The sequence below is a fragment of the Leptonychotes weddellii genome, chromosome 6 (genome assembly GCF_054177405.1).
Source record: "Leptonychotes weddellii isolate Sample4059 chromosome 6, ASM5417740v2, whole genome shotgun sequence".
Lineage (NCBI taxonomy): Eukaryota > Metazoa > Chordata > Mammalia > Carnivora > Phocidae > Leptonychotes > Leptonychotes weddellii.
The window spans coordinates 10240191-10266958 of record NC_138374.1 but is presented as its reverse complement, the minus strand read 5'-3'; the positions used below and the strand labels follow the sequence as shown (position 1 = coordinate 10266958).

The window sequence follows — 26768 nt, the reverse complement described above, 5'->3', positions numbered from 1 at the left end:
AAAAAAAAAAAAAAAGCAGACTGACTTTTAGTCAATTTTATTACTGCTTTAAATTCTCTAAAATACTAGTGATCAAGGGGCACCTGGGTGGCGAAGTCGGTTGGGCACCTGACTCATTGTTTCGGCTCAGGTCGTGATCTTAGGTCCTGGGATTGAGTCCCATGCCTCTGTGCTCAGTGCTGAGTCGGCCTGGGACTCTCTCTCTGTTTCTCTCTCAAATAAATAAACCTTTAATAAATAAATAAATAAAATGCTAGTGATCAAATACTCCCTACCCTCCTCCACACACCACTGCCTTTTGCATGAGCTAGTCTAGTTGTTAGAACCAAAGTACCTTGACTATAACCAATAATAATGATCTTGACCTAACCAACAATCTAAAGAGAAAATAGTGAAAGAAATCAGAGTCAATACGCGTTTTTTCCAAAATTAACAAGTTATTAATTCAAGTAAAGAAAATTTATTTTAAATATTAAATGATTAAGAGAAAAAAGCATACAGAACTTTTTTTTTTTTTTTTAAAGATTCCTGCCTTTGTTTAAAGGAAGTGATTTGATGTGGATCACTAAATGAACATCACTGTAGGGACTAAGCACTATGCACATAACAGAGACTGACAAGGATATGTTCAACTAAAGTATTTTAAATCATAATTTAAGCCTTTGGATCTCAACGTCCTGTACATAAAATTTTTTAGAAACTCCAAGGGAAATATTAAAGATATTCTATGAAGGCTTACAGGAAAAAATTTACATATGAACAATTGTAATATGGCAAATACAAAATCAAAATACAGACTGATTCACAAAGATGAATTATGACCCTTGTAGTTATGACCGGCCACTCACCGAATTTCAAAGTTTCCTACCTGAATGATAAGAATGAATTAGGCCTTGCATGTGAAAATAAGTCATACCTGGTAGGATCATGAATCCTCTGAAATCACTGAGGTCCACCAGGACTGTCCTAAGTCTGAGACTTGTGGTCACAGTCACCAGCCCAATTCACACCATTTATGATTAATCAGTCTTTTCACTGCCTCTATTCAGCACATATTCACTGAGCATTTTTAACGTACAAGGTGTATTCCAGGCAATGAGGATATACTGGTGAATAAATCAGATACAGGCCCTGAATTCCCTGAGTAAAAAATGCAACAAAAGGAACCCAGGAAACAAGTTCTTTCAGTAACTTGCTTTGTATTATGTGAAAATTATTAAAGGGAAACCTCACTGAAGTGGACCTGGAGGGGGCGCCTGGGTGGCTCAGTTGGTTAAGCATCTGCCTTTGACTCAGGTCATAATCCCGGGGTCCTGGGATGGAGTCCCGCATTGGGGGGGGGGGTCCCTGCTCAGCGGGGAGTCTGCTTCTCCCTCTGCCCTTCCTACTGCTCACGCATGTGCAAGTGCTAATAAATAAATAAAATATTTAAAAATAAATTAAGAAAAAAAGGGATGCCTTGGTGGCTCAGTCATTAAGCATCTGCCTTCAGCTCAGGTTCCTGGGATGGAGTCCTACATCGGGCTCCTTGCTCAGCGGGGAGCCTGCTTCTCCCTCTGCCTGCTGCTCCCCCTGCTTGTGCTTGCTCTCTCTCTCTGGCAAATAAGATTTTTTTAAAAAGTAATTAAGAAAAATAAATAAAGTGGACCTGGGATGCTACAAGGCGAGGCTTAAAAGGGGAGCTGTACCACCCAATGACAATTACAAGAAGAACTATCAATTACAGACCCCTAACAAGAAGAAGCTTCAACAGGAAAGAATCATCAATTACAGGCCCCAACAAGGTGAGATGTACATTGCATCTCCTACAAGAAGTCTACTATCCCTACAACTCATCCACTGAAAAACCAGCATCACCCTCAACCCCTGCTTTTCTCCAATGCGCTTTCCTTCAAAAATAATCCATCCCAACTTCTTCTCTGTAAAATAAAGTTCCTCTCCTTTGCGGGACTTGTCTATGGTTTGCCATAGCTTGCATGTCCCAAATTGCAATTTCTCTGCTATTTCCCAATAAACCCATTTTTACTGGTAAAGTAACTGGCAGTTTTATTTTTAAGGTTAACACATGTGTCCTTTCCAGGACACAGGATCCTGTAGTGATTGAAGCAGGGAGTAACTAACTTACGTTCCCGAAAGAAAAGTAAGACTTAGCCAGGAAAGTACAAGTGGAACGAGAGAGAAGGAGGGGACCAGGCAAAGGAAACAGCCGATGCAGAAAGGCCTAGAGGCAAGGTTCAAAATCAAAGAACTGAAAGAGGGTTCAACAGGAGAGGGAATGCAATGATGAGGTCTGAGAGCTAGGTAGGGGTGGAGCCAAGAAAGGCCCCATAAACCACAAGAGCCGTTTCTCTATCTGGGTGAAAAATCAATTTAAAGCAATTTACTACAAAACCGAAGAAAGTCTACAAGTTTAACACTGGACTTACATCTCACAGAAACATACCTGCAATGCTGTTATTATAAAGGCTTTCAACATATTCATGGTGATAAAAAGAACAGTAAAAATATGTACTTCAGAACAGCTTCTACCAAAAAAAAAAAAAATCATTGACTACAAAGCAGTGTTATTTTCTTCTCTGTAACACAATCTATATGGGAAAAGAAGACATCCTGTGGGGAAACACATCAACAAGGCCCAGGTGCCCACAATTTACAAAATTTACAAAATATCATAAAGCCAGCATTTTATACCCAAACATACCCTTTCTGTACTACAAAGAGATGTGCCCCCTTAGGATCATACACTCAGGACACAAAATCTGACAAATACTTTCAAAACTACATCAAATATAAAATCATCTCGTATCCTTCAAGACTAAGGTATGGGGTATTTCTCATAAATATATTTTCTAAATATCCGTAACTGGAACTTTGCCCTTAAGCACCAAAACTTTTTACTTTTGACGATTTTCCCTAAAAAGTACCTATGCATCTACACCCACCAACTGTGCAGTTTAATCTTCAGGCCACATTTTGGGGCCATTATTTTAGATATCAATTATGGGCTCCAGTATTCTTTGTAAACATCAATTACTAGGATTTAGTGGAGGTAAATGTGCCCCTTCCTCAAAGCACCCTATGGATATAGTAGTGGGTTTTTTTTGCCTTTTTAAAAATATACATACACATAGTTTTAGATTTCTTCTTTATCAGGTTGTCAATGTTCACGGACTACAATCCGGATGCCTACCCACGCCTTCTTCTAATTTGCTGCTTCTAGTTTCGGCCTGGGAAACCAGAAAACTAAACTAGTTCAAATTACAGGGAAAATGAATAGAGTCGCTGAGTCCCTCCTACAAGAAATACATGGAGTTTACGCCACTGATTTTGGCTGCTGGAGACTATTTAGCTTCTCATTAGCCGATCTCACCAATATCCCACGGTGTTTTCAAATGAGCTAAGGCCACTCCTACAACGCTGTTATCTCCAGGTGCTACAACCTAAGTGATTCCTGGTTTGCCTCCACCACTCCTAAGTGCAAAAAGAAGGGTGGAGGGGGCCAAAATGACCAGTTAACCACACACAAGCCTAAATTTGCCCTCATGGAAAGTACCATTTACAAATAAACTGCACTACAATTTACTAAGCTTGCCTGCAGCATTCTCAGCTCTTCTACGTAGGAGCTCGTTTGAGTAGTTCCACATTTCTTGCTAGCTCTGACACGAGAGGAGACGTCTACCAGGCAGGTTTTAAAGTCATCCTAAGAGAAAAATTAAGCTCTTATACCCAATCTTATCTCAAAAAGAGAGGATGTGTGTAATACAGTAGTGAGAGCCAACTTCTGCTCCGAGCGAGCACTCCCCCGACACACCGGAAGTTTTGAAATATCCTGCAGGCTCCCCGTAGGCAAAGTGCTTTTCCTCGCCCCGTCTCAGTGGGTCCCCGAAGGTTCAAGGACCCCTCCGCGAACGGCCGCACGGGGGGCGCGGGCCCCCGGTGCGCCACGGAGGGGAGCGAGGCCGGCAATCACCGCCGACCGCCGGCTCCTCGCCGCGTAACCTTGGCCGCTCGCGAATCGCGAATCGGGCAGGTGGGAGGCACCTGCGGCCGGCGGGGGAAGCCGCGGCCCGGGCCCGGGCATGGGCACCCGCACCGGGGTGCCTCAGCGCCGCCCGCGCAGGCCCGGCCGACCGCGAGAGCCTTCGGGGGAGCCCCGCGTGGGGCCGCGCGGCGGGGCCGGGCCCCGGGCTCGACAAACTCGGCGGCCCGCCCCCGGCGCCGCCACTCACCGAAGAAGCCTTGCACGATCCCGAGCGGGTGGCTGAGCCAATCCTCCCCGCAGGGCATCTCGCCGACGGGCCAGGGCCGACGCGGCCCGGCGTCCCGCGCCGCGGCTCCTCCTCGGGGGCTCGGCCGCTGGTCGCCCGCGCCCTCCCACGCACGGCGAGCCTCAGGGCGCGGGCCGCCCGGCCTCCCCACGACCCAGGGAACGGCGGCTGTGGCGGCGACAGCCGAGGAGCAGCTGGCCACGGGCAGGCGGCGCGCGCGGGCCCCCAGCCTCCACTTCGCACAATGGCGGGAAATAGGCGCCGCCGACCGCGCTGCCTGCGACCTGGGTGGAGCTCGCGCGGGGAGGGGCGGCGGGAGCGCGCGGCGCGGCCCCGCGGGCGGGAGGAGGGGCGGGTCGGCTCGCGCGGGGGCGGGGCGGGGCGGGGCCGCGACGCGGCGGCGACGCGGCGGCGGACCGGCCGCCATCTTGGAGATGGGCAAAAGGAAGGGCATACGGGGCTTCGGGGAGACTGGCGTCGTGGCCGAGGTTGGCGTGTTGCAGTTTAGCACGCTGTGCAAGTGTGAAGGAGGAAACTGCCGATGTCCGGCTTATTAATTCGTGGTAGGAGGCCTTGCCCAGGTCAGAGACCGCAGCGTCCTGAAAGCATAAGCCTAAGGAGAACTTGTGGTCGTATCTGGGCAAAATTAGTGGATGGAACAGCCCTTGGAGTCCACCCACCTCCTCTTGGTGCTGGTTTTGTTTTTTGTTTTTGTTTTTGGTTGCTCCTTTCTCTGGAGCCCTGCCTGAAACCCATGCAGTGACTTTCCCTCAGCTGCATAAAGTCTTATCCCACTGAAGGAGGTATGCATTTAGATAAGGGGCACTGTGAAAAACCCCAAACGCCCTTTGCTGTCATCTCCAGCACTCGGTTAGAGGGACCAGTTCCTAATTGAGAGGCAAGCTCATACCTGAAAACATACCTGGTCTGCCTCTGCCTAGAAGCTGGAAACAGCCAGATTGCTTTGGCAGGTTCCTGCAGAAGGTGTGTACAGGTTTACCTTAGAGATACTGCTCCTTTGTGCTGCAGCACTGCAATAAAGCGAAAATCATAATAAAGTGAATCAAATGAATTTTTTGGTGTCCCAATACACGCAAAGATTATGTGTATGCTATACTGTAGTCTATTAAGCATGCAATAGCATTATGTCTAAAAGAAGATACTGGGGCGCCTGGGTGGCTCAGTTGGTTAAGCGATTGCCTTCGGCTCGGGTCATGATCCTGGAGTCCCGGGATCGAGTCCCACGTCGGGCTCCCTGCTCAGCGGGGAGTCTGCCTCTCTCTGACCCTGCCCCCTCTCATGCTCTCTATCTCATTCTCTCTCTCAAATAAATAAATAAAATATTTAAAAAAAAAGAATAAGTATTAAAAAAAAATACTTTAATTTTAAAATATTGCTTAAAAGATGCTGTCCTCAGGGGGCGCCTGGGTGGCTCTGTCAGTTAAGCATCCTCTTGCTTTCAGCTCACGCCATGATCTCAGGGTCATTAGATGGAGTTCCACATCCGGCTGAGAGCTCAGTGGAAAGTGGGCTTGAGATTCTCTCCCTCTCCCTTTGCTCCTCCCCTCCCCAAATAAATAAATCTTTAAAAAAAAAAAAAAAGATGCTGTAATCCGAACTTTCAGCAAGTCATAATCACCCATCAGGGATCATCATAACAAATATAGTAATAACGAAAATGTTTGAAATGCCACGAGAATTACAAAACCTGTCACAGAGATACCCAGTGAGCAAATACTTTTGGAAAAACAGCATCAATGGACTTGCTCCGAATGGTGTTGCCACAAACTTTCAATTTGTAAAAAAAAAAAAAAAAAAAAGCCGTATCCGTGAAGTACAATAAAGCATAGTAAAACAATGGAGATACCCTCAGAATGAAGGTGGTGGCATCACACACAAAAGATCAAATCTAGGGGTAACCTTTTAGCGAGGAAATTTGGAAAATATCCAAGTTCAGCAATGAAATAGCATGTTTCTCTTAGGCCTGGAATGTACCTGAGAAAACTGCAGTATCAGCAGCTGAAAACAGAGCTTGTTAACAGAAGGATGATCTGAATGGAGTCTGGAAAGTGGGGAGTCCAAGAACAAGAACTGAATTCAAATCTCAAGCCCTACTTAGGACAAAGGGAGCTCATTTGTACTTCTCATTGTGAACTAATTAATTGGCATACTGGATTATACATCTGGCTCTGTGAGTTTGGGTGAGCTGAGAAAACAGAGTTTCAAATCCAGGGCACTACCACATTTCATTCATTTATTCATTTGTTTAGCAGAGAGCGTTGCCAAGTCCCTCCTATTAAATGCAGAAATCCCATATTTTAGCTTCGTGACCAGTAACATGCAAATTAAATGTATGCAGACATGAAAATCTTGGCTTTTAAGTCATAATAAGCAAAGATTTGTTTCATAAGAAATTGCAGATGGGTACCAAGTCAGCAGTGGCTAGGGACACTTCAGTTTTAGGTTTCTCCCTGTGTATGTAATTACTTATAAACAACCAGTTGCTCAGATTTACTTAAAGACACACTGATGTTTTTGAGATGTCATTATTCTATAATGTGAATAACTGTAACATCTAATTTTTTCTGTGGGAAGACATTTGATACTACTACTAAGTAGTTATGAAAATGTAAGCGGCCAGGGCAGGGTCCAAAATAGTACATCTCTATGATAGGATTTTTTCCCCCCGCCACCAGTAACAGCACTTCTGCCCCCATTCCAAGCCTGTGTTTTTAAGGAGGGTATTAAGTAATCCTGTTTACCTTTGTGGGGTAAAGGAAAAGAATGCTTGAGGGCTTTCCTGAAATGTGACATTTACACTAGGAATTGAAACACAAATAAGAGTTAACTACGCAAAAAGTGGGAGGGAAGAGTGTCCCAAGCCTAGGAAAATAAAGCTTGCAAAGAAAAATTAAAATAATGACAATTTATTATATGATTTGGCTATTTTATAGTGTTTATATAATCATAATAATGTTAAAATTTGAATGTCAATCTAACCAACATTGTAATTTAGCTTTAGTGAGAGGCTACGGGGGAAAGGGTTCATATATGTGATGAGGACAAAGATCAAAAGGGGCAAAATCCTCATTGTTCATCTGGGCAGTCAACATGTAATGCAAATGGGAAAAACTTCAGAAGTGGCAATGTAACTATATTAATTTACAAACAGAAATACTAAAAGAATTGGCTGAAAGAGTTGAATGTAGTTGCCTTCAGGGTGGGGTAAAATTTTTTTTAAACATTGGCTAGTTTTCTACATATTTATTAATTCAACCCCACCTGCTCTAGAATTTCCACTAGATTGTAAGATCCATGAAGCAATAATTTTGGTACTTATATGCTGTTTTATTCTCTGGCACCTAGAACAGTGCCTGGCATAGCGTACGTGCTCAATAAATGGTTGTCTAATGGATAATGCACATTTTCCATCAGTTGCCTAAATTTCCTCTCTAGGTGTTTAGACACATTTTCTTGGATATCTTTCCCAGAGACTTTGACCTGTTCCAATCTGGATTTCTTGCCCTCTACCTCTGGTATAAAACTGTCTTCCTAGGGTCTCCTACCACCATTATCCTAAAGATTCTCTTTCCTTTCGTGTTTTCATGAGACTTTTAAAAAAATCTGTTCCCTCCTTCTTCCATACCTATAGATAGATTGCTTAGGGAAGAACTGCAATTCTTAGTCTCAGAGGTATAGCTGAGGCTGGTTGCCCAACTAGGGACTACATTTCCCAGTCCTCTTTGCAGCTAGGTGGGGCTGTGTGATTAGGTTCTTACCAACGTACTGGGAGCAAATGAGGTGTCTGGAACTTCTACTTCAATTTCTCAGAAAACTTTTGGCCCAGGTATGTTCTTTCCTCCTTCATGATGGATAGAATGCTGATGACTAGAATGATTCTGTGTTAAAGACAGCCTGGATTTTGATAGGAATATTGCATTCTGAGGCCTCTTTGTTACAGCTGCTAACATTATTCTAAATAATTCAGAAAGCTGGTATAAGTGGGGTGTTATCATAACAAACAGAAAGTAATGTGGCTCTAAGTTAGTGGTTGGAGAGTGGGTAGCAATAGGTGAAAGAGGAAATGCCTCAGACAATGAAGGAGATTGCTTTCATCCAGGCTGTTGCAATAGGGAGAACTTCCATCCAGAAACATCTCAAAGAAGAGGGTTAAATTTTGAGGTTTTGTAAAACAAGGGAGTCGTTGAGAAAGGGTAGAGGTGAGTTTTATGTTGGAATATGCAAAAGCAAGTTGGTCTTTTGCATTTATCCTTTTCTTGGAACACAAAGGGAGAAGGGATTTCTTAACTATCCCAGTTTTCTGAGGAGTAAGTGGGGGCAACTAATAGGGAAGTTGGACTCATTGACCAAGTCCTGACTTTTCTAGGCCAATTGCTGCAGATGTTGTGGGTCAGAGTTCTATTGTTAAATATGGTCTGGCCACTGTTTGTATATTCAGTCTCTCAGAAATAACATGGAAGCCACATATGTAAATTAAAAGTTCTAGTAGTTACATTAAGAGATATTCAGAGGTACAAACTTCTAATTATAAAATAAAGACGTCACGGGAATGAAAAGAACAGCATAGGGAATATAGTCAATAATATTGTAATAACTTTGTATGGTGGCAGGTGAAAATTACGCTTATGGTGGTGAGCATTACATGGTGTATATAATTGTCAAATCACCATGTTTGACACCTGAAACTAACATAATATTATATGTTAACTATACTTCAATTAAAAAGTGAAAACAAACAAGGAACCATAGTGAGATACTATTACACACCCATTAGAATGGCCAAAATTTAAAATACTGGCAACACCAAGTATAGACATTACTGGTTGGAAAATAAGATGGTACAGTCACTTTGGAAAATAAAGTGGCGGGGCACCTGGGTGGCTCAGTCGGTGAAGCTGCCAACTCTTGATTTTTGGCTCAGGTCATGATCTCAGGGTCCTGGGATGGAGCCCCACAGAAGCAGGAAGCCTGCTTCTTCCTCTCCCTCTGTCTGCTGCTCCCCCTGCTTGTGCTCTCTCTCTCTCTGTCAAATAAATAAATGATATCTTAAAAAAATAAAATAAATCTTAAAAATAAAAAAGAAAAGAAAGTGGCAATTTCTTACAAAGTTAAATATACTTGACGGTAAGACCCAGCAATTCTACTCCTAGGTGAAATGAAAACATGTCCACATGAAGATTTTTACATAAATGTTCATTGCAGCTTTAATAACAATAGCCCCAAACTTGAAACAACCCAACTGTCCACCAACAAATGAATGGGTAAACAAATTGAGGTATAGCCATACAATAAAACACTATTTAACAAGGAAAAAAGAATGAACTATGATTCACATGACATGGATGAACCTCAAAAACATTGTATTAATCAAAAGAAACCAGGCACAAAAGAATACATACTATATGATTCCATTTATATGAAACTTACTAAAGACAAATGTAGGGGGGTGGGGAGATGGAGTAACTAGGTGATGGACATTAAGGAGGGCATGTGATGTAATGAGCACTGGGTTATTATATAAGACTGATGAATCACTGAACTCTACCTCTGAAACCAATAATACATTATATGTTAATTAATTGAATTTATTTTTTAATATTTTTTATTTAAATTAAATAATTAACATATAATGTATTATTGGTTTCAGAGGTACAGGCCTGTAATTCATCAATCTTATATAACACCCAGTGCTCATTACATCACATGCCCTCCTTAATGTCCATCACCTAGTTACCCCATTCCTCCACCCCCCTACACCCCCCCACCTCCTGGAACCCTCAGTTTGTTTCCCATGATTAAGAGTCTCTTATGGTTTGTCTCCCTCTCTGGTTTTGTTTTGTTTTATTTTTTCCTCTCTTTCCCTATGATCCTCTCTATTGTTTCTTAAATTGCACATATCAGTGAGATCATATAATTGTCTTTCTCTGATTGACTTATTTTGCTTAATGTAATACTACCTTCTGGTTCCATCTATGTCATTGCAAATGGCAAGATTTCGATTTTTGATGGCTGAGTAGCATTCCGTTGTAGATATATACCACATCTTCTTTATCCATTCATCTGTCGATGGACATCTGGGCTCTTTCCATAGTTTGGCTGTTGTGGACATTGCTGCTATAAACATTGGGGTGCAGGTGCCCCTTCGATCACTATATTTGTATCTTTGGGGTAAATACCTAGTAGTGCAATTGCTGGGTCGTAGGGTAGCTCTATTTCTAACTTTTTGAGGAAACTCCATTCTGTTTTCCAGAGTGGCTGCAACCAGCTTGCATTCCCACCAACAGTGTAAGAGGGTTCCCCTTTCTCCGCATTCTTGCCAACATCTGTCATTTCCTGACTTGTTAATTTCAGCCATTCTGACTAGTGTGAGGTGGTATCTCACTGTGGTTTTGATGTGTATTTCCCTGATACCGAGTAATTAATTGAATTTAAATTAAAAATTGGTACCACCAAAAAAAGAGACAAATGTAAAAATAGAAAGTAGATCAGTGGTTGAGTAGGGCTGGGAGTAGAACTTACAAAGTTATGAATTGGCTGGAAAGAGGAACACAAGGGAATAGTCTAGGGTGATGGAATTATTCTACACTGATACATATTTTTGCCAAAACTCATAGAATTGTATATTCACATTTCATGCATTTTATCATGTAAATTATACCTCAATAAAGTTGATTAAAAAGTAGAAAGAAACAGATAACATTTTTTTAAAGATTTTATTTATTTATCTTAGAGAGAGAGAGAGAAGGGGGAAGGGGCAGAGGGAGGCGAGAGAGAAACTCAAGCAAACTCTATGCTGAGCACAGACCCCGACGCGGAGCTCAATCTCATGACCCTGAGATCATGACCTGAGCCAAAACCAAGAGTCAAAGGCTTAACTGACTGAGCCACCCAGGTGCCCCAGATAACATTAATTTTAATAGTATATTTAACTCAACATATCCAAAATACTATAATTTGAATAATCAATACGAAGATTTTTTTTAAAGATTTTATTTATTTATTTGAGAGAGAGAGATTACAGAGGCAGAGGGAGAAGGAGAAGCAGACTCGCCACTGAGCAGAGAGCCTGATGCGGGGATCGATCCCAGGACCCTGAGATCATGACCCGAGCTGAAGGCAGACGCTTTAACGACTGAGTCACCCAGGTACCCCAACATGAAGATTTTTAATGGATATTTTGCATTCTTTTTTTTTAAACGGATTCTTTGAAATCTGGTGTGTATTTTACACTTACAGCACATCTCAATTCAGACAGCCACATTTCTGCTCAATAGTCATAGGTGGCCAGTGCGACCAGATTAGGCAGCACAGGAGAAATTAGGGCCTTCTGTTTTCAGATCAGAGGAGGTAAGAATCTTGCTCAAAGGGATGCCTGGGTGGCTCAGTCGGTTAAGCATCTGCCCAGAGTCCTGAGATCAAGTCCCGCATTGAGCTCCTTGCTCAACAGGGAGCCTGCTTCTCCCTCTGCCACTGCTCCCCCGCTCGCTCTCCCTCTCTCTCTGATAAATAAATAAATAAAATCTTAAAAAAAAAAAAAGAATCTTGCTCAAAGGCATTTTCAAGGGTCTTTTAAGATTTTTCAGGTGGGGGCATCTGGGTGGCTCAGTCAGTTGTGTGCCTTTGGCTCAGGTCATGAACCCAGGGTCCTGGGATCGAGCCCTGCATCCGGCTCGGGGAGCCTGCTTCTCCCTCTTTTTCTGCTGCTCCTTCTGCTTGTGCTCTCTTGCTCTCTCTCTGTCAAATAAATAATAAAATCTTTTAAAAGAATTAAAAAAATAAGATCTTTCAGGTAAACTAAAGAACCTAGCCTTATGGCAAAGGTCAGATCAAGGATGTAGCTTTCCCACCTATGCCTATTAGGTTGACAGAAAAAGAGCTCAGGTCAGACAAGAAAGTAAAGAGCACGGAACTATCAGGAATAAAACACCAGGAGCTTGGCCTGAAAAAGTCTGCAACTGGTCAAGCTTTAAAGCAAGTCTCAGGCCCAGCACTCATACGAGCAGGAAGTGGGCTACCAAAGCTGTACGGCTCCCAAAGAGGACATGCTTCCCAATTCCACTTCAGATATGGCCATGGAAGATTCAGGACAAGGAGAAACCTCCCTGAGGGCAAAGCTGAGGCCAGGGAAGACTGTAGACTGGGGAAATAGTTCCAGAGCCCTGAACCAGAGGCAGCCAGGACTAATCATAAATATTCTGCACTATCAGGGCAGGAAGTATTTTCAATTTCTGCCTAGCAGGATTTAATCATTTCTGTGTGACAGTGAGAGTCTACACGACAGTTACCCTGCTGGGCTCCACGACTGTCTATTGTGCCTTATCATCATAGCTCAGGAGGAGCCTCATCCAGACCTCATGGAAAAGGCTGAGCTGCACCCAGAGATCCTGGGGTTTTAAGCTGGATGCTGCTGGTTGCTTCCTTTGGGGAGTGAGTATGTTCTACCTTTGGGAAGATTGGTTGGTATTTGGTGGCCAGAGGGACAGACTGTTGTGGTGACGGTCATGTGCCCATTAAAATCTTCTTCCTCCATACAGAACAATTACAGAATTGTAGTTAGGATGTAGCTACTCAGGTGGGGACGCTATTTCTAGCTCTACTTGCACCGAGTGCCTTTTGTTGAAGTTCTCACTCGTGGAATGTGAACAGAAGCATCTCGTGCAAGGGCTGCCTCATTTGTTAAGATGAGACGTTTTGTTTTTAAGATTTTATTTATTTATTTATTTAACAGAGAGAGACACAGTGAGAGAGGGAACACAAGCAGGGGGAGTGCGAGAGGGAGAAGCAAGCTTCCCGCAGAGCAGGGAGCCTGATGCAGGGCTCGATCCCAGGGCCCTGAGATCATGACCTGAGCCAAAGGCAGACGCTTAACGACTGAGCCACCCAGGTGCCCCGAAATGCTGCCTTTTGGAAGAAAGATTCCAATCAAAGTAATGTGGAGTCTGGAGCAGGGATAGCCTGCTTCCAACTGGAGAGAGGTACATGTCAGAAATGCTGCACAGAGAATGGCATGGAAGGAGACAGACTTGTCCTTCATATGACACTGAACACCATGACTTGCAGAGAGCAGGTGCTCAGTAAATTTTGGATGGAATGAATGAATGAATGAAGACAGAAAGAGAGAGAGTGTACAAGCAGGGGGGACAGCAGAGGGAGAGGGAGAAGCAGGTTCCCGCTGAGCAGGGAGCCCCATGTGGGGCTCAATCCCAGGATGCTGGGATCATGACCTGAGCCGAAGGCAGACACTGAACGACTGAGCCACTCAGGCGCCCCATTATCATCATTTTTAAAAAAGATTTTATGTATTTATTTGTCAGAAAGAGAGAGAGAGAGCGCGAGCACAAGCAGCGGGGCGAGGCAGGCAGAGGGAAAAGCAGGCGCCCCCAAATGAGACATTTGTGCCTGAACTCCTCTGACCTCTTTCTGCTGCCGCAGCTGGTTAAGAACTAGAGCAGCCTTGGAAGCCTTGTGTTGAAGGTGAAAAGCTGGTTACCTACATGTACTCTTATGTGAGTGAGAAATGAACTTTTGTTTGAGCCACTGCATTTTTGGGTCTTTTTGTTATAACGCCTTACATTCCCTTGTACACCTGTGTTGGACACCGGGTTTCCTCTATCCCACATAGGAAGACTTTCTTAGCTTATTCCTTTATTTTGGTGGACCACCTCCTCCATTTGCTTTCTTAGAAGGTGTGCTTGGGGGGGTAAGTATTTTGAAAGCTGAATTCCTTGGCATTTGACCTGTTTTTATCCTTCTAGAATCTTTAAGGATCTTCTGTTTGTCTCTAGTGTTCCAGTGTGTATCTATTTTCAACTATCGTGCTGGGTTCTCAACCTTTTCAATCTGGAAACTTGTATCCTTCACTTCTGGGAATAAAATTTTTTTTCTTTGATGATTCCCTCCCCTGCATTTTCTCTGTCTCTATTCTTAGCAGAACTCTTAATATACAGATATTGGCTTTCCTTGCCTGGCACTCAAATTTTCTTATGTTTCTCTCTTAGCTCCCATCTGTTTGTCTTTTTGCTTCACTTTTTGGGAAATTTCCTCATTATTTATCTTCCTTCTACTGATTTTCTTGTTTGTTCCCTGAACATTTCTTTTTAAAATAACACCCTGGTCTTGTTTCTTGGTTACAGACCTTCTTACCCCCATGAGGATATTATTGATAGATTTTGTAAGTCTTTTTCTTCCTGTGTGGGTTGTTCTTCTAAATTGCTATTTCTTCCTTTTGTGTCTCTTTCACATTAAAGCATCTTCTCAACTATGTGGTGGTCGTATTTAAAGTGTGGGGACTCGGGGTGCCTGACTGGCTCAGTTGGTAGATTATGCAACTCTTGATCTTGGGGTTGTGAGTTTGAGCCCTACATTGGGCGTAGAGCATACTTAGCAAAAATAAAAATGAAAAAATAAAGTTTGGGTGATGTAGTTTTTTTGAATATTGTTGTTGGTGGGATCCAGAGCCAACGGCCAAGAAAGAATTCTTGAGATACCTCCGGTGGTTTTACTAAAGCACAGGGACAGGACCTGTGGGCAGAAGGAGCTGCTGTCTGCTACTCTCTGCTTCCCCAGGACTGTGAGGAGCAACTGATTATACCTTGGGGTTGGGAGAAGTAATGATAAAGGAAGTTCCAAAAGGACTTTCATGTGTTAAAGAAGACTTAGGATCCTGGAGGAATGTTATAATCTGCCTATCTTAAGTATTTGTCAGTGGTCTGCAGGTTATAAGGAAATTTAATTTTATCTACATTTCCTTCTGCCTTTGTTTTCCACATCATGGGGACTAACAAGGTGATTGGAGCTCAGAACATATAAATAGGGCTTGTCAATTGTGAGCTTAATTATGAGGTGATCTGGCTGGACTGTCTTCTTGGGGAATCCTGACTTCAGCATCTCTACATCTCTCGTTCCCATGCCCCAAAGAAGATTCTTCTAATCTTCTGCCTAGAGGTTGAAGACCTGGCAGCCAGTGTTCTTGGAGCTGAGTGGAGAAACTGGACTGGGGTTGTCAGAAAGATTATTTCAGTAAGCACATATTTGCTTGATGTTCCTTCTGTTACCCACTCCAGAGGGAAAACTTAAGTCTTTTTTCTAGAAGGGGGATGGTTAGTGGTCCAGTTACTCAGAGTAGGCGGAAGGGACCTAACTTCTTCTCCAACAGTTTTAACCAATCTTCCTAATTACAGGACCTCTCTCTAGCTTCTCTGCTACTTCCTGAGGTGCCTAAGGTTATCAGGCCCTAAACCTTAAAATGGTTAATGATGCAAATAAAGTTGCCCCTGCGCTTTTCCCATTACTGGTTTGCTAAAACACCTACTCCAAGTCCATTGTTTGTTTCTATGCAAAATCTTGTTGCTGTCAAATCCTCTCCCATCCTCCTCATCCTTATGGGTTTAAAAACAAACACACCTATTAGTGGCTTTTTTGGGGAAAGATTTTATTTATTTATTTGAGAGAGAAAGAGAGAATGCACAAGAGAGCACAAAAGGGGGGAAAGGCAGAGGCAGAGGGAGAAGCAGGCTCCCTGCTGAGCAGGGAGCCCAAAGTGGGGTTCGATTCCAGGAACCCAAGATCATGACCTGAGCTGAAGGCAGAGGCTTAACTGACTGAGCCACCCAGGCGCCCCCACCTATTTGTGTTTTCAATAGGGCTTCAGGAGGAAAAAAATGAAGACACTTCTGTTCAATTTGACGTCTTTCCTCCAAAGTAACTCCTATTTCTGTTCATTCCTATTGCAACTGGTCTAATTTGAGCCACCATCACTGCTTGCCTGGTCCCCTGTAGCAGCTTGCTAACTGCTCTTCCTACTTCCAGCTCGCTCTTTCCTTATCTATTTTATTACACTGAAGTCAGAGTGGACTTTCTACAGAGCAAATGTTATTTCTCCACCCTCCTTTCAATTCTTCTTTGACTCCCTTTTGCTCTTAACTTGTTAAGACCGGCATCATCTGGCCTTGCTGAGCTTTTCATTCTCATCTTCCAACTTTCTCCCAGGTGCTCATTGGGCTCCAGCCAGACTCTAACCCGTGTGTCTTTTCACACCCAAATGTGGCATCGCAGCGTATCCCTACCTACTGCGACTTTACTGAAATGATCTCTTACGGCTTCCTCCAAACCCTCCCCACCAAATTTTCCAGTTAACTTCTCCTCATTGTCTTTCAGGTCTCTACTTTAATTTTTCTTCTTCAAGGAAGCTTTTCATGTCACTCAGCACTATGCAGGTCCTTTGTTGATGGTCTGATTGGTCTAAATATTTGCTGTCTTTCCCCACAGAAGGGTTAGACCTCCCTCCCCTGATGGTGTCAATATTCCACATAACACACTCTGGGAATTTCTACATTACAGCTTTCATCACACTGTAGTTTACTGTATGTGTTTAGTTTTCTGTCTTTCCAACCGAAGTATAAACTCTAAGAAGGAAGGGTCTTGTCTCTATCTTATACACCAGTGTTTAGTATACCGTCTTTCCCACCCCATAGGAATGACAAAGATACTCTTCTTGACCAAATTCAGCATGCCTTCTAGCAGTTTAAGGTCATGTCCCTAGAATGACTCCAGTCCTCCTTAAAAATGCCCGCCCTGAGAAAGCTCAACACTGCCAGGAGAATTTATTGTTTGTTCCAGCCAAAACTTGGTGCTAGGCATATAGGGCCCTGAGCTCCCCTTCAGTGCAGTTATTTTAGAAAACTTGCAATTATAAATCCCTTATAATTTTGAGATGCAAATCTGCCACACAGAACTGTCTTCTCAAGGCCCATCTCCTCCCAGCCTGGTGGTGTATTGCTCTAACTTGTATAACTGCCTATCATAAAGATAGGAGAAGTTTGTTTCTCCTCCAGATAAGTGCCAATTAACAAGCCCAGGTGGTCTAGTCACATGGACCAACACCCTTGGCACCTCTCAATGCTTTTCCCTCAGCACTCCAGTCTTTAAAAAGTCTCCAGTCTTTTGTTTTGGGGAAGTTCAGTTCAATTCACGATGTACCCTCTTTCCTGTTGTAATGGTTGTTACTGAGTAGAATCTATCCTTACTGCTTTAGCCAGTGTCTGGCTTTGTTTATCTCTGACAGTAAGCACACTAAATATTTACTGAATTAAACAGGTTCTATACAGGCGTGTGAACAGCTGCGGGGAAGGAGTTTCATTATTTCAAAGCTTCTTTCAGGGTATGTCTTCCTCTCCCACTCTCCAAAAAGCTACTTATCTGTTATTTTTTATTTCATAATCTCTAACTACATGAAAGATGACAATTACATCCAAATCACCCACAGTGCATTTCGGGATTCAACTAATCAGATTACTGCAGACAGATATAGAAAGCAATTTTAACCTCTAAATTTCAATTCCCCGGATCCTCTTTTAAACATGGCTTAAAAACTTCAAAAGTTTTTGCCATTTCTATTTCTGGGCCAACAAGAAGAGTTCAGTTCAGTCCAGGAAGACACGTGGGCGGGCTGGATGTGAGTGCGAGCGTGGGTGAACCGGGCTCAGCTTTGGCTACAAATGGCTCACACACCACTTCTTCCCTCCCAACGCGGGTAGCACTCTGCTGTCTGCTCCTGCAGGCTTCCGCTGTTCTTTCAAAATTTTTGCCAGTTACACGCTCCTGTGCGTACTTTTAGGAGGCCCAGTACGCCCCACGCAATCCGTGACCCTCAGCGTCAGCTCGCGCTTAGATTCAGAGCCAGCGGCACTGCCACTCCCACACTCCAGCCCAAGCCTCGGCCCCGGCAGCACCTGGGAGTGTCACGTGCTAGGACTCGGGCTTGAAGCCAGCGCCGCCATGTTGGTTTCTGGCGGCGCTTTCCAGGGGAAGCGGAAAGCCGCAGACCAGCCTTCCGGAGTTCCGGGCTTTGTGCGCAAGTGCGGAAGTGTGTTGGCCCCGAGTGTGACCGGTTTCCGGCCGGTGGTGCTGCCCGGGCTGCCAGGAGACGTGTAACGGACGGTGGGCCGCAGCCATGGCCGAGAGGAAACCTAACGGGGGCGGCAGTGCCGCCAACACCTCCTCATCGGGCACTAACTTACTCTTTTCCTCCTCGGCCACGGAATTCAGCTTCAACGTGCCCTTCATCCCAGTCACCCAAGCCGCCGCTGCCTCGGCCTCCTTGCTCCTGGCCGGAGGTAGTAGGGAGAGGGGGATCTGGTGGGACGAGTGTGTGTGGGGAGGCGGGCGGGGGACGTGGGGCGACGAGGGTCGGATGGTAGGTTTTCCTTCTGTCTCGATCCGACTCTCTGGGTAGCTTGCCAGGGCCATCAGTGGCCAGGTTTGAATGGCCCGGGGGCTTTGAGATATCGGAAGCAGGGGCCAGATCAGGAGGCTTGGTCTTCGTCCAAGGAACCCTGTGTTCCGAGGGCTGGGCGCTCCACGCTGGCACTGACATTACCCAGGTTTTTGTCGAACACCTATTGGTGTGCTAGGGAATGCAAAGAAATTAGTGCTTCTCAACTAGGATACGGTGGGATATCTCCTAGGATAGACAGCTTCCCTTTCCTGGAATAGTCATGTAATATTTGGAAAGTAGAGGTACAGAATGCAGTGCTCATCTTTCAAGACAGTGCTTCACTTTGTCTAAGAAGCTTTTTCTTGTTCTTCTTGTCCCCCACTCCTATGCTCACCCTAGCTCTTTCACTTCTTTATTATTGTCTAGGGGTATTCCTTTTAAATGATTGTGTGGTATAACCCAGAGCATGGTATTTAGGAGCACAGACAGTGTTCCAGCCCTGGCTCTGCCATTAACTTGCTGTGTGACCTTAGGCATGTTACCTTACCTTTCTGTGCTTCAGTTTCCATATTTGTACAACCTCATAAAGCTGTTAAGGAGAAGTGAATTGATTTTTGTAAGGCACTGAGTGTAGTGTCTGGCACCTGGTGTAATATAAATGTTTGTGAAATCATATCTGCCTCTCTGTTGGGACTGTGGGCTTCTTGAAGTTTGTGGCTATTGCTAGAGTATGTGCTAGAAGAGTGGCTCACGTAGTCGGTAGATTTTAAGTTAACAAGGCAGTGAAATTAGAGGTGTGTTTCAGAAAGACTGGAGTTTTATGAAATTGCACCAGAGGAAATTGACTGTAGCAAGAGGGGTCAGTCTGGAGGCCACTGGGAGTCAGGTACGAGTGGATGGCCCTCTAGCCCTCCCCAGCCGTATTGGGTATGAAGAGCAGGGATGAGAGGTGAGAGGTTTTTTTAGTCTATAAATTGTTGTGACTTAGTGACTCACTGGAGGCCATACTGTCAGCTCTGTCAGCACACTTCTCTTCATTCAGTTTTAGCCCAAAGACCTAGCTCCCTAACTGGCATATAATGGATACTGTGTACATATTTCTTGAATGAGTATCTGAATGATTAAATGAAGGGATTGAGAAATTAAGGGGTGGGGGGAGGAAGGAGGAGTCTAAGAGACAATGTTTTGATTTGAGTGTCTGGGTGGATGTTGGCAAACATCTGTTGAGATAGTGTAGTGTAGTAAAAGGAGCACATGAAGGGACATGGTTAAGATGATAAATTCATTTTCAGGCTTACTAAGTTGTTTTTTTTTTTTTAAAAGATTTTATTTATTTATTTGAGAGAGAATGAGATAGAGAGAGCATGAGAGGGGGGAGGGTCAGAGGGAGAAGCAGACTCCCTGCTGAGCAGGGAGCCCGATGCGGGACTCGATCCCGGGACTCCAGGATCATGACCTGAGCCGAAGGCAGTCGCTTAACCAACTGAGCCACCCAGGCACCCCAGGCTTACTAAGTTTGAGGTGTATGTGGCTGAGTCTGCCAAAAGTGTTGAGGAAGCATTTGGGTAATAGGTTCTGGAACACATGAGAACAGTCTCGGTTTGAGACAGAGTTGGGAGTGTCATAAGTGTACAAGTGCTCATTAAAGTTGTAGGTGTCTTTACCAAATGTGTCCACGTGTAATTAGAAAGTGCCCCTGAGGTGAGCTGGCAGCACGTTGGGATCAGCATTTCATTTACGGTTGATGCTAATCAGAGAATTTCTTGGATCACGTTGATCCCAAGTTGTCTTAAAAGACGAAGGATACCACGGAGGCTTTCTCCATTCCATGTTTTTAGTTGTTGAGAGATGAACTGAGAAATACAGACAAGTTAGGTCCAGGCAGCTGAAAAGAGAGAGTGAGAAATGGAAATATATCCAAGAAGGAGAGTAGAACAAGGACACAAAGGGCTTTGTGCAGGAGGTGATACTTTATTTTTAGTTACAAAGGAACAACTGAGGGGAGTATTTTGAATATTGGAGTATTTTAGTTAAATTGATGTGTGAGAAATATAATGGGAACAACCTAGAAGCTCAAGCCAGAATCTCTGTGAGCCCGGTGGCCTCCTTCAGCAGAGGTCAAAAAGGATCCTGGAGCTTGAAAGTCCACTTCGGGGCAAGGATCACAGCGTGCTCTGTGCTGGGTGTGGGTCCTCTGTTGGGCTCCGTGCCTCCCGCAGCAGGAGGAAAGAGGGAATGAGACTGGAGAAGGAAAAGATTAGGAAGAGGAAAGTTTCTCCAAACTAAGGGCTATAAAAAACTTAATAAGGAAAAGTAGGCTGGACTTTTGAGGCCGTGTAGAGGGAACATGCTTTTTTCTTTCTTTCTTTTTTTTTTTTTTAAGATTTTATTTATTTGTCAGAGAGAGAGCGTGCATAAGCAGGGGGGAGCGGCAGGCAGAGAGAGAGGGAAAAGCAGACTCCCCGCTGAGCAGGGAGCCCGATGTCGGGCTCCATCCCAGTACCCTGGGATCTGACCTGAGCTGAAGGCCAACCCAGGCATCCCAGGGAACATGCTTTTATTTTACAGCTTGGTTGCAGAAGAGAGGATAATTTGAGGTTGATAATACCTGCAGTGAAGATCATTTTTGGCAAGGGAAGTAAAGAGAACTTCCTTTGGTTAGCAAATGACTTTTCTCATGATTTGGCATTCTCTAATGACTAGTTATCTGGATGTGATACTGTGTGATTTTAGGGATGGCAATTAATGGTTGACCTACTTTGCCTTGGGAATACAAATACCACATGTTCATTTGTACAATGAATGCCTTGTAGGTAAAAGCCCTGACACACACCCTTCTTGTCAAGAGTCATATCTGTACTTAAGTTTCTTATTACTGTAGAAATAGAATTATGTGTAATTTGGTAGTGAAATAATATTTGAATTATTTTTTACCAGGAAAAAGTTCAAAATGAAATGTAAAAATAGTAGATACAAATTTTGTTTCTATTTTTGAAAACATTCTTGTACAAATAGGTGTAATCTATGTATATTTACAAAATAAATACTTAACTATTTATATTTATTCAAAAAACATAAAAGGTCGTGTGCCAAAATGTTAACAGTGATTGTCTCTGGGAGGTGGGCTTATGAATGAATTTTCATTTTTTCCTCCTTTTGTTGTTTCTTATCCATATTTTCTGGTTTTTCATTTCAAAGAAAAAAGAAAAAGGTTTTCACCTTTTTTTCTGTAATGCAGAAATAGGACAAGGAAACAAGAGGTGCAATTGCTAGATCTGCCGTAGAGGATCCTATCTGCAGAGCAATAGACTATCCTTTAAACCGTTTGCTCTCCCCTTCCCTTTCAGAGGATTCCACAGATGTCGGTGAGGAGGACAGCTTTCTCGGTCAGACTTCTGCTCACACGTCTACCCCACAGACATTTAGTTACTTCTCTCAGGTATCAAGCGGTAGTGATCCTTTTGGGAATATTGGACAGTCACCATTAACAACTGTGGCAGCGTCAGCTGGACACTCGGCATTCTCCAAGTCCCCGGCTGACCTCCCTTTTACAACTGGATCCCAAGATGTGTTGAATGCATGTTCACCACCCATTTCGAAGACTCAGTATGGTGCTCCGCCTTCTTCACAGATGGGAATGAATACTTACCTGCCTTCTCACCCGAGTAGTCTCCCTCCTTCCAGCTTTGGGAGCCCACCCCAGGGAACACCGCAACAAGGCCACAATCCATATCGTCATACCCCTGTGAGCAGCAGGGCCAGTCCTTACATTGCACCACCACAGGTGCAACAGTGCCAAACGCCAGGCCCTCCCGCCCATCCTCCCCACCCTGGGCCCCCGGTTCAGTTGTACCAGACGCCTGGAGGACCTTTGCCACCGGTATGAGACATGTTTTTATATCCTAGCTATTCACTCTGACTTTTTATCTCTCTGTCATCTTAGCCTATGTTTTTAAAAACACTGCACTTTTAATAATCAATGTGATGGAAAAAAAACTAAAAAAAAAAAGATTAACATAACATAATAAAAAAATAACTAAAAAAATATAATCACTGTGATGACAGATTATTTTCAGAGGCCCTTCGTTGTAAGCTACATGCCTTGAAGTAAACATTCTTTCAAAGGTAGCTCATCAAATGGTTCATATATTAGTTTATATTATCAGCTTATGGAAGTAGTACTTGATTTTTTTTTTTTTTTTAGTAGTACTTGATTTTAGTGAGTTAACTACATGTCAGTATTTCCAGATTTTAGTGTAAGATATCAATAATAAATGTCATCTGGAGATATGTGAGAGTTGAAGCAATTATTAACAGACTGCCAGCTTCTCATTTTTTAATTATCCTACTCAATCAAAATACTCAATTACAGGGACTAAAATTGATTACTCCAATAATTTCTTTTATTTACATTATGAAGTTTGGGTCTAGACAATCAAACTCTATCTCAGGAGGGTGATGGAACAACATTTGCATTGGGTAAAGTTTATGAAATTCCCTATGCTCTTTTCCCAGCTAATTGTTCAACTGACTTCCACAGGGAAATCAACTGAATCAAAAAAAGGGAAATGATTAAAAGGAAGAATTAAGAACCCCACCCAGTGTGGCAGGGATAGTGGTATTATAGTCAGGGTAGATCCTCACTTCTCTCTTGGGGATAGAGAATGGGCTCTGTTTTATTGTTTAATTTAAATCCTATCACCAAACTCTCGATAATGTTAGGTTTCAGCATATTGGAATGTAACCGGAATCACAGTGTGCAGTATAGTTAACATATTAGTTTGCTGATTAAATTTTTGAAAAGGTATCTAATTAAGCATTTTAAAAGTGGTAATTTCAGACTTAAAAGAAAGTTGCAGGGGTGCCTGGGTGGCTCAGGCAGTTAAGCATCTGACTCTTGATCTCAGCTAAGGTCTTTATCTCTGTGTCAGGAGCTCGAGCCCTTCACTGGGCTCTGCACTGGGCATGGAGCCTGCTTAAAAAAGAGAAAGTTGCAAAAATAAAAATAGCACAAACAGCACCCCAGTACCCTTATCCCATATTTATCCGTCATTAACATCTTACCCTGTTCTGTCACTTGTGCATGTGTGCACTCACATGCATTTGGGCACCCTCTCTCTCCTCACCATGTATGTGTGCAGTTGTTTTGGGAAACACTCGGTCAGTTGAATACCTGATGACTCTTTACTCCTAAATATTTTCCTGCATATTTCCTTTATTTTATTTTATTTTATTTTTAAGATTTTATTTATATATTTGAGAGAGAGCAAGAGAGAGAGCCCAAGCCAGGTCGGGGGGAGAGGCAGAGGGAGAAGCAGACTCCCCGCTGAGCAGGGAGCCCAATGTGGGGCTTGATCCGAGGACCCTGAGATCATGACCTGAGCCGAAGGCAGCCGCTCAACTGACTGAGCCACCCAGGCACCCCTTGTGCATATTTCCTAAGAATAAGAAAGTTCTTTCACATAACCGCAGTACAGTTAACACCTTGGTAACTTTAACATTGATACATTCCAAAATGATTTTCAATTAAAAAATTTTAAAATATTGTATTTTGATTTTAAAAGTATTTCTAGTACAGAAAATTTAAAATATGCAGAATAGTCAAATGATTAAAAATTGTCCCTCGGTAACCGCCCTTTTCATTTTGTTATATGTCTTTGTTAAATTTTTTCTAGACAGACATTTCTGTGAATCTTTTTTAGATGTTAAGATTTTTTCTAAAACATTTTAATGGCTCTAGAGAATTCTAACATTTAGGTAACAATTTATTTAATCAGGTCTCAGTTAGACATTTAGATTGTGTCCAGTGATTTTCTATTATAAGTGACCTTTTGTACACATCTTTGTAGGTAAATTTTTGTTTCTTAATTACATCTTTAGGATGAGTTCTTAGAAATGGAATGGCCAGGTCAAGGGATGTGCAAGTTTTAAAGATTAACTAAATCATAGAAGACATATTGCTAGATTGATTTCTGTGAAGGTGCTAGTTTACTTTGCCATCAGTTTGAGAAAGCCCAGTTTACTTTTAAGACTGATGTTGAATTTTGTTAGATTTTTAAAAAATTTTAGTTGCTTTAAGGCCTAGTTATTAAACTAAACAGTTGTCTAGAAATACATGTAGGATAATCATTACTAATGTCACTTTGCGTCTGAGGCATATGTGGAATTGTTTTTTTGGACAGACATCATAGTCCTCTAACTTTTTTGTGTCCTCCAGATTCCTCCTTCAGTGCCATCAGGGTTGACCCCTCCAATGCAACAGCAGGCCCTTGCTAGACCTGCAGGTCCTTCTGTGCAAGTGCCACCTCCTTTTCTACTTCAAAACCAATACGAACCTGTTCAGCCCCACTGGTTTTACTGCAAGGAGGTAGAATACAAACAACTATGGATGCCTTTCAGTATGTTTGACTCTTTGAATCTTGAAGAAATCTATAATTCAGGTAAGTACTAATCATGCATCGTTTGTATCTGATTTTAGGAAGAGAAGAAATAAAGAGTATTTATCCATGGCTTACTTTTTGTGAATGTCAAATTCCTTAGGCCTTGTAGACTCCACCAGACTGCACCTTAAGACAGTGATACTAACGTAAGTCCTGAGTTATTTGAGCAAGGTTTTTAAAGAAATGTTTTAATAATTTTCTTCTTTGTTTAACGGTGTTTTAAGTTAGAGAAATAGAGTAGTTCATATAATGTGGGTGTCAATTTTTCTATTTCCCTTATTCATTTGTAGCTAATGGGCACTTATAAAATATCTTCTTTGGAACTCTTGTTCCCGAAGATGCTCTGAAAAGTGTTCTGTGGTCAGGTGAGTTTTGGAAGTGATTTAATCCCGTTCACCTTTTGAGATAGACAGTGCACTGTAGTGTCTTAAGCCTCTGAGAATTAGAGTATAGAGATATGTGTTTGTGTTTATCCTGATGGTATTTCTTTTCCTTTTCTTTTTTTTAAGATTTTATTTATTTGTCGGAGAGAGAGAGAGCGCGCTTGCGCATATACCAGGGGGAGTGGGAGGGAGAGGGAGAAGTAGGCTCCCCACTGAGCAAGGAGCCTGATGCGGGACTCATCCCAGGACCCTGGGATCCTGACTTGACCTGAAGGCAGATGCTTAACTGACTGCGCCACCCAGGCGTCCCTACCCTGATGATATTTCATCATGGCACTTAAAAATCACTTGTTCATACCCCCTAGAAATATACTTTATGGAGCATTGCTGCTTTGATTAAAAAAAGTAACCATCAGTTATTTGAATTATGATTTTTTTAAATGGTCATTTTTTTTTTAAGATTTTATTTGAGAGAGAGCGAGAGAGGGAGCATGTGTGCACATGAGCAGGGGGAAGGGGCAGAGGGAGAGGGATAAGCAGACTCCCCGCTGAGCAAGGAGCCTGATGCGGTGCTCGGTCCTGGGACCCTGGGATCATGACCTGAGCCGAAGGCAGACGCTTAACTGACTGAGCCACCCAGGAGCCCCTTAAATGATCATGTTTTAAAACTTTGTTCTGGCTGTTTTTTCTTCACTTAAGGAGAGTCCTAATTTTGAGCAGCACAAATTAATCTTAAAATTCTATTTTTAAACAAAAATGAACTTAGTTCTTTGTCTTTTAGGATCATCCAGTCACCATATTCATTATTTATTACTTTTAAACATGCCTTGTTACTATTGGATTAAAATGTGGACTTTGTGCTCCAGTCCAGCCAGACCCTGAGAGCGTGGTTCTAGGCACGGATGGAGGGCGCTATGACGTGTATCTCTATGACCGAGTGAGGAAGGCTGTGTACTGGGAGGAGGAGCCCACTGAAGTGAGACGCTGTACTTGGTTTTATAAAGGGGACACAGACAGCAGATTTATTCCCTATACCGAGGAGTTCAGTGAAAAACTAGAGGTATGTGGGCTTTATTCCTTTACCTGTTTCTTTATTTTATTTTTTATTTATTTATTTTTTTAAAAGATTTTATTTATTTATTTGACAGAGAAAGACACAGCGAGAGAGGGAACACAAATGGGGAGTGGGAGAGGGAGAAGCAGACTCCCTGCCGAGCAGGGAGCCCAATGCGGGACTCGATCCCGGGACTCCAGGATCATGACCTGAGCCGAAGGCAGTCGCTCAACCAACTGAGCCACCCAGGCGCCCTACCTGTTTCTTTAAAAAACATAGGCCCTGTGTATATCGGAGCCCCGTATAACACCACTCACAGTGGAGCCGACTTTATTTTTCTAAAGAATTATTTATTTTAGAGAGAGAGAAAGAGCGCGTGCGCGCATG

The 26768-nt window shown here is 43.1% G+C and overlaps 2 protein-coding genes across 6 annotated transcripts in view; one reads left to right on the top strand and one right to left on the bottom strand.

Moving 5' to 3' along the window:
- The window catches only part of MCMBP (minichromosome maintenance complex binding protein), a 42265-nt gene extending 37717 nt beyond the window's left edge, over positions 1–4548 (bottom strand). For both annotated transcript variants that reach the window (XM_081823406.1, XM_081823407.1), the window contains exon 1: positions 4230–4548. In XM_081823406.1, the coding sequence (XP_081679532.1) occupies positions 4230–4287 (58 nt within the window). In that variant the 5' untranslated portion in view covers positions 4288–4548. The remainder of the gene's footprint in view (positions 1–4229) is intronic.
- Positions 4549–18157: 13609 nt separating this feature from the next.
- Positions 18158–26768, top strand: part of SEC23IP (SEC23 interacting protein) — a 44065-nt gene continuing 35454 nt past the window's right edge. For 3 of the 4 annotated variants that reach the window (XM_081823395.1, XM_081823393.1, XM_081823394.1), the window contains exons 1-4: positions 18159–18403; positions 21852–22384; positions 24722–24944; positions 26194–26387. In XM_081823395.1, the coding sequence (XP_081679521.1) occupies positions 18241–18403; positions 21852–22384; positions 24722–24944; positions 26194–26387 (1113 nt within the window). In that variant the 5' untranslated portion in view covers positions 18159–18240. Of the gene's footprint in view, positions 18404–21851; positions 22385–24721; positions 24945–26193; positions 26388–26768 lie in introns of all 4 variants that reach the window. The other variant, XM_081823396.1, reaches the window with a different exon arrangement.